Source organism: Penaeus japonicus, unplaced genomic scaffold (assembly GCF_977035675.1).
Source record: "Penaeus japonicus unplaced genomic scaffold, GWHDUDI00000001_assembly GWHDUDI00000033, whole genome shotgun sequence".
Classification (NCBI taxonomy): domain Eukaryota; kingdom Metazoa; phylum Arthropoda; class Malacostraca; order Decapoda; family Penaeidae; genus Penaeus; species Penaeus japonicus.
Window position 1 is genome coordinate 4,013,496 of NW_028234435.1, and position 7,500 is coordinate 4,020,995.

At 49.3% G+C, this 7,500-nt stretch overlaps 2 protein-coding genes across 2 annotated transcripts in view; both read right to left on the reverse strand.

The window, feature by feature from the left end:
• LOC122253829 (uncharacterized) overlaps positions 1–7,500 on the reverse strand; it is a gene marked incomplete at its 5' end in the record, with an annotated part of 53,941 nt that overhangs the window by 9,376 nt on the left and 37,065 nt on the right.
• LOC147467768 (uncharacterized) lies at positions 5,699–7,351 on the reverse strand. The gene is made up of 2 exons (XM_086556764.1): positions 7,211–7,351; positions 5,699–7,070 (listed from the first exon to the last, which is right to left on the reverse strand). Exon 2 carries the CDS (start codon positions 6,985–6,987, stop codon positions 6,352–6,354), a length of 636 nt encoding a protein of 211 aa, XP_086412890.1. The 5' UTR covers positions 6,988–7,070; positions 7,211–7,351; the 3' UTR covers positions 5,699–6,351.

Genomic DNA, 7,500 nt, shown 5'->3' on the forward strand with positions numbered 1-7,500 from the left:
GGCGCCTCCGCGTGCTGACTAGGCCGTGCTGCTTGATGGCGTGCACCCGTAGGCTGTTGGCGTTCTTGAAGGTCCTACGGCAGGTGGCGCAGGTGGGGCGGGATCCCTCGTGCGTCTCGTGCTTGTCCCGCACGTGGATCCGCAGGTTGTACTTGTTGCTGAGCCGCTTCCCGCACACCGGGCACGACACCGACCCTCCCCCGCCCACCACCCACGCCCGCGCCCCTGCAACAAAGACAATACGCCGTAAGCGGCCACCGTCATGATCCCTGGATCCCTAGACACCCACTACGGCAAGGACACAACACACGGGCAGGACACACGCCAGGGCTAACTACTTAGGCTACTCTTCAAATCTTCTCAAAATAGATACACAAATAAAAGTGATAAAAACCAACTTTGGCTTTCGTCAATCACATTCTGACGTCTATATCAAGTCATTAAGTACTACAGCTATGGGTCATGTCAGGTGATAGAAGGAAGATTCAGAAGCCTTCCCGCCTCCATGGTTACACATTCCCTCGGAACACCCCTGTCTTCAAACGTTTCCCAAGCGCATTATCCTCTCTCTCCCTCCCTTTCTACCACTCACTTCCCTTAGCATCTCTCCCCCTATTCTCACGCACACAATGCTTCCCTCCGGGCGCCATCATCACCATCACCATCATCATCTAAATATCCTCCATCTGTGTGAGCGCCTCCAGGGTGTCCGGGTGCATGTTACGCACGTGGGTCTTGAGATTGTACTTGTTACTGATTTTCTTGCCACAGAAGGGGCACAGCACCGGTATGTACACGAGCGGGCTCCGCATGGACATCGCCTTCCCTGTAACGATACAACACCGCGGTCAGTGCGGGACCCCAACCTCTCGTGGGAGGCTTTCTCCTCTCCTTTCTCTCCCCAACTCCCACTCCATTCCATTCAATCAATCCAACCACTCATCCCTCTCTCACATTTTCTAACCCCAGCCACCGTGATACCATTACAGTGCAAAACAAAATAACACTCCTCTACAAAACCCAACACTAAACCCACATATATACCCCGCAACGTGGCAAGCATTCATTTCATACATCTACACTTCCCCGTGGTACCAGACTACAAAATTTATATTATTCTTTCATGGGACACTTCTTCATGCACATAAAAATATATTTATTTATTTCAAAAGCAACACATCCACTTTAGATAAAGGAGAAAATAAAACGAAAGATGGATAACCAAGTTTTATTATCATGATAAAGACATAATAACTTTTGGCACATATGATACAAAAACCGAGCCCATTCTGACACTTGACACAACTTACGCTATTCACCACCTTGTCTAGACAAAAGGAAGCAGTACAAAATAAAACGTCATGAATATGCATATACAATGACATACAAACATATAAACGATTGACAAATCCTTGAGCAACATTCTATAAACCCAACGTAACTATTTGTTTATATATAGACGACTAGAGAAAACCAAGAATAGATTCAGAGGGTCACGAGCCCTGGAGACCTAAAGGGAGCGGAGGGGGTGAGGGGAAGGGGTATGGGGAGGGGGTGTAGGCCTTTGGGCAGAGGCTGTACCTAGAGCTTAGGCGGGCCAAGCGCAGAGGAGGTAGACGGAAGGGTGACCCCGTATTGACTATTGTGGGCATGGGTGGGCTTATGGGCGTGGATGGGCGTATGGGATGATGTGGTGGGGTTGTGGGTGGAGGCAGAGGCAGAGTTGGCGTATCGGTGGTACTGGCTAACGTGACTGAATAGTGTGTGTTTGTTTTTATACACTTTCTGGCAGTATTTGCACTGGTAGCCTGGAGACGCGGGCCCGTGCACGCAGGCCAAGTGCTGCTTGAGGCTGCGACGCCCTCCTAACACCTTGTCGCACTGCCCGCACCGCACCCACTCTGCAACAGAAGAGACAAGCGTCCTAGAGTGGACAGTACCCTCACCAAGACCTGACGAGTTCCCCTAAACCTCTCACTAGGATCTATAACGCTCCCACGAACTCCTTGTGTCCCCCTTTGCCATTCCCCAAGACTTCTGACAACACGTCCCCGTAGCCTTCTGTGCGATTACGCAGTCTCGCTGTGATATGTCATGTCCCTCTACGAATCTCCAAGTATCCTGCACCTTTACATAACTCTTGTACACGTTCTTGTCCTTCTTAAATCCGTTATTCATCCTTTACCCTTCAACAAGGAGGAATACCTATAATTATCATGCGGGAGTTAAGAGGCGATAGAGATGTGATAAAGAATAGGGAAGAAGGAGCGGGAATACGAAGGAGTGGTAGGGAGGAGTGATCTATAGCATAGCGAGGGGAACTGGTTCTAAAGCGGAAGGAAAGGGAGAAATTCAAAGGGAGAAAAGGTGGGGGGGGGGAATGTAAAGAAGCCGAAGTAGACAAGAAGAAGAGACGGAGAAGGACAAGAAGACAGAGGAAGAAGCAGCAAAAGCAGACAATAGAAAGAGCATATTAGGCAAGTCTCCCTCTTCTTTCCCCTAAGCCTCCATATCCCCGGATTCCTGAATGTCCTCTCACAAACATCCCTTTTCCTTCGCTCTATAAAACGGTGAAGTAGTTGTAGTTGATAAATCATACAAAGTCTATAAGAACGTTGCCGATACAGTAGACGGCAGAACCTAAACTCGAGTGAAAGAAACCATAGCGTCGATGTAAAGAAGTGTGTGAACTACCGCATTTAAATCCCATCCTCCCTCCTTTTACTCAACTTCCCTTCGGACCCTCTCGAAGTCATCTGACGTATCCCTTATTTCTCGAGAAAATATCAAGGCATTTCAAACCCGACACAACGCGTGCGTCTTCCGGCTTCAAGGGCGAGGGGAAGGATTAGCCCAATGTGGGGAAAGACGAGGATCAGGTTAGAGAGAAGTAAAAGGTAGGTAAAAGGCTGGACGGTGTCGAAACTGAACTTTAAAAAAAAGAAAGAAAAGAAAAGAAAAGAAAAAAAAAAGTAATATTCGGAAAAAAAAAAATAAGCTACGCATTATATAGTGACAGTTGGGTCAAGTGTCACTAGCAAATGAGGATGCCAGGTAAGGGCTAGGTAAGAGAGCCAGGTACGGATGACATAAGAATCAGTAAGGAGTTCTTTGCGATCTCCTCAAGTCCTCAGAGTGAGAGGAAAGGCGTAGCGATGCCCTTGGGAGGCCCATGAGGCTCTGTTGTGCCTCCACCTCCCCCTTGGCGATCTCCGGCTGTGTCCTGAGTAGGCGGCAGCGGTGGCAGAGATGACTGGGCGGCATTTGTGGGTCCACAGGACACAGGGGCGACGGGCGGCTGCAGAAGGTGGCCCTGGTGTGGCCTCCGGGGTGGCCGGTGGTAGATGCTCATGTGGTTCTGGAGTGTGTTGCGGGTCTTGTAGTGGCGGTGACACAGAGTGCACTGGTGAGAGTGAGACGAGGGCGTGTGCACGTCTTCGATGTGGCGACGCACCTTGTACTTGTCCCGCAGACTCTTGCCGCAGTAGGGGCACATGCAAGTCTCATCTCCGGCCGCGCCAGCGCCGCCTAATCCGCTGCTGGGCGGCAGGACGACGCCTCCAGGCCCCTTCCCTCCTGGGAGGTGCTCTGGCGGCGGCAGCGCTGCGGAGATCGGCGAAGGGTGACAGGCGGTGGTGGGTGGGAGGGGGGGAGCCTGGGGGTGTGGGGCCCCAGGGTAACGCCCCCCGCCGTGATCCCCAGGCGGGAGTAGCGGCCCGGACTTCCTCTCCGGGGCCCCACACGACCACGACCTCCCGCACCCGCCTGCAAGGAGGAGCCACCGTCAGTACACCGCTGTCACCTACAAACTACCATGAGGCCAGCTGGCACAACCTCGCCCGTCTTATCAACCGGAAGTACTTAGCATGAAGTCTGCTGTAACCACCTGTCCTGAAGACAATCAGACCCTTCTTCGTCCAAACACCAGCTGGACCCAGCAGCCACACATCCAGCCCGTCAATAACAGTAACACAATAACACATACCTACATAGAACCATCTATCCCAGCACCAGTTGGAATTTCCGGCACATGTAAATAAGCTTCTGAGCGTCAGCCAGCTGAGGGAGTACATCCTCCTCCCTATCCACCCCTCCCCCGCCAATTTTAACTACATAAAAGATTCGGCAATTACTTTCAGGTCTTGGTGGTGCGTCTTACAAGTAACCATGTTGATCAATCTAAGGTTGAATATGCAATCGCTTGAGTAATCAAGACACAGATACAGACGACACACACACACACACACACACACACACACACACACACACACACACACACACACACACACACACACACACACACACACACACGCACACAATAATAATTTCCGTCCCGGGCCCAATACAAAAACTTTCGAATTATAAGTTCAAAATAAAGCAAATCGTCTAACGGCATTATAAAATACAGGAATATGCTCTCAGACTTAGCGTACTATATCCCTATCCATCACCACCACCACCCCCTCCCCCACCCACCTAAAATGCGGGAGGACTACACCTCTTTCCCACCCGACAAAAAATAGGGAAACGAAGGGAAAATTCGGCCACTGTCAAGAATAATGTCTCCGTTGCGTGTTTCAGTGGAACTGCCCATACCTTTTGGAGATCAATGCAGACACACTATTAACATGTTCCGGAAATAGTAATGCCTTGACAGCAGACAGCAGAGCGACTCCTCCTCTCCTTGAAACCACTCAATTTCTTTCATTTTACCAACTGGTATTAATCTTCTGTTACATTTCTTACATTAGTTGTTTGAATTCTCTTGTTTTTCATCAATCATTATACTATATTTCCTTGTCTTTACAGGTTATTCGTTCATATATCTCAAAGGTTTGCTTTCCATCTTCATTTCCATTGAAATGTTTGTCCTTGTTTATGTATTACTGTTTCCAGTAAATTCTTAATTCGTTTTTCTGTTTCATTAATGTATAGTTCATTAATTAAAATCTATTCATTCACCTTTTGTTTCGTGACTAATGTAATCTGATCATTGATATACCTTTTCTTTTAGATGGCTCTCATGGGAATGTAATTAAATATTTCCGGTAGTTCCTTTTCCCTTGAAAAGAACGTTGAAGATGATTGTAAAATCTAAAATAATAATAAAAACAATAATAATATTAATAATAAAATGACAAAACCATTGTCTAAAAAACGAAAATAAATATATGTAACAAAAAAAACAACACTCCTTTTATATTAGCCAGTATACATACAATGACCTTAAAGGGTGGAGTTTACATGGGAATGAGAGAAGAAAGAATAGGAGAGAGAAAAGGGGAAAAACTAATATCACGGAAAAACAAAAATATAGAAGATAGAATGGACATACGAGGTGTGTACAGGGTCGGTGGCGAAGCTGCGGAACAGCCAAAGTAGGCCTACAGCCACGCCACACAGTTAATCACATTGCTCTTTCAAGGGTCAGTCATTCTTCTCATTTACTCATTCATCCGACCCAGTTCTGTTTGGTTAGATTTTTAGACATTTGCAAAACAACTACTCATATAACGTAAGTCAGATTAGTTTCTAGTCTTTTAAACATTCTGCTCATCATTGAAAGATTGTCATTCTTTTTTTTTCTTTTTTTATGCACAAATTTGTGCTGTATAAGATTGGGCCTAGTATATTCTCGTTGTCATAAAATTGTATATTATATTATGTATCAAATAGAGAGGACATATTAATACACTGATTACATTTGTCAGTACTTTTATTATCACAAACTAAATACATATACAATACAAACATAAGTGCATCTACTTATGAGGATGAGGGGGGGGGGCTTAAAACGAGATCAGTTCTACTCCAGCAAGGCTAATTATCTGACTAAAAGTTGTTGACCTACAAAACTAATCTACTCTTTTGTGACACAGGGCAAGCGCCTCTGGCGGGCTTGTTATACTCACAAAAAATAGGAATCCATCGTTTATATAGTTGCTGTACTTTGTAATGTTACCTCTTTAAACTAGTAATAGGGGAAATCAGGAAAGGGGGAGTAGAAAATTTGCATCTTCACATGTGTTTAGAAACGATTCACTTAATGAAGTAGCACAATATATGGCACCATTTTTTTTCTTAAGAGTTTATTTAATCGCATTATCTAAAACTACATCGTATACATGTACATGGTATAAACTTCCGTGCTTATCACATTTGTCTGAACTGTCACGAAGCATCGGCGGCGCGTGACAGACACGATACTGCCGTCGTTCCCTCCGCCAGGCGTACACCGGCACTTGACACTCAGGACGCCGAGGAAGCCACCGCTGCGAGACTCCTTAGGGAAGGGGGAAGGGGGAAGGGAGGAGGCAGAGGGAAGGGGCGCTCAGGACCTCCTCCGCGGCGTTACAAATTTTGGGAGCTGGAGAAGGTCCCCAGGGCGGCCACAGCCATCGGGCCCGTATCCCCGGTGCCGTGATGCTCTTGGCTGGGGTGCGCCGTGCCAGGGGCTTCCGAGAGGTTGGGGCGAGGGGGCGTGGGGTGGGGCATGATGGTGGGAGACGTGGGGAGTGCCGTCACGCCCTGCGAGGCCGTTGAGGATTTGAGATGATGTGCCTGCATCCCCGATAGCGAGGCGGCGGCTGCAGGCGGGGGGTCGTGAGCGGAGCCGAGGCGCGGGGTTGTGGGAAGCCCGGATATTGATAACGTTCCTGAGGGATCATGTGTGTTCTGGCGGGGCGGAGAGGGGCCGCCGCTACGACCTCCTGCTAACAGCTGTGGGTACGACCCGTCGCAGCCTCCCTGGTGTTGCTGCAACTTCACGGGCGGAGACGACGGGTACAGCCAGCCATCCTGGCCGCCGCCCGCGCTGCCGCCGCCATAGCTGTGCACCTTCCCGAGGGCTGAGGGCTTGATGGCATCGACTGAGACGGCTGCCACGCCCATGGCCTGAAGGGCGGCACTGAAGGTAGAGGTAGAGTTGGGGTCCGCGCGGGCGTATGGTCGGGTGTGAAAGCGATTCTCCCCGTGCGCCTGAATCATGTGTCTTTTGGCCGAGTACTTATTGAAGAACCGGCGTTTACATATCGGACACTCTACTGGCGTGTACAGAATGCTGGGCCTCCCTGCAACAGGAGAGAAAAGCGTTGTTACAATCCAGTCTCGCGGGGCTTCCCCTCTCCCGCCCCTCGGGAGGGAGGGGGTATGTTAGTGCTCCACACATGTTGTTGTCAAAGAAACATGTCACTGCACTCAAGCATCATACATTCATGTCTTAAGGTAACGAGAAGGTATTCTTGAGCCGTGCACCATCTCAGTTGAAGATGTCATTGAACGAGGTCACTTTGTCCCCGGGAGGAAGATGGTGTTCTGGCGGCGGCGGGGGCGCCCCGTTGCTCAGCCCAGGTGTGCGGGGGCTCAGGTGCGTGGAGGCGCGGGCGGCGGCGGCAGCTGCCAGCAGCGACGACAGCTGCTGTGGCACCGCGACGGGGGTCATGGAGGCGGCGGGGAAGGGCGGGGCGCCGGAAGCTTCATACTCCGAGGGTCCAGAGGAGT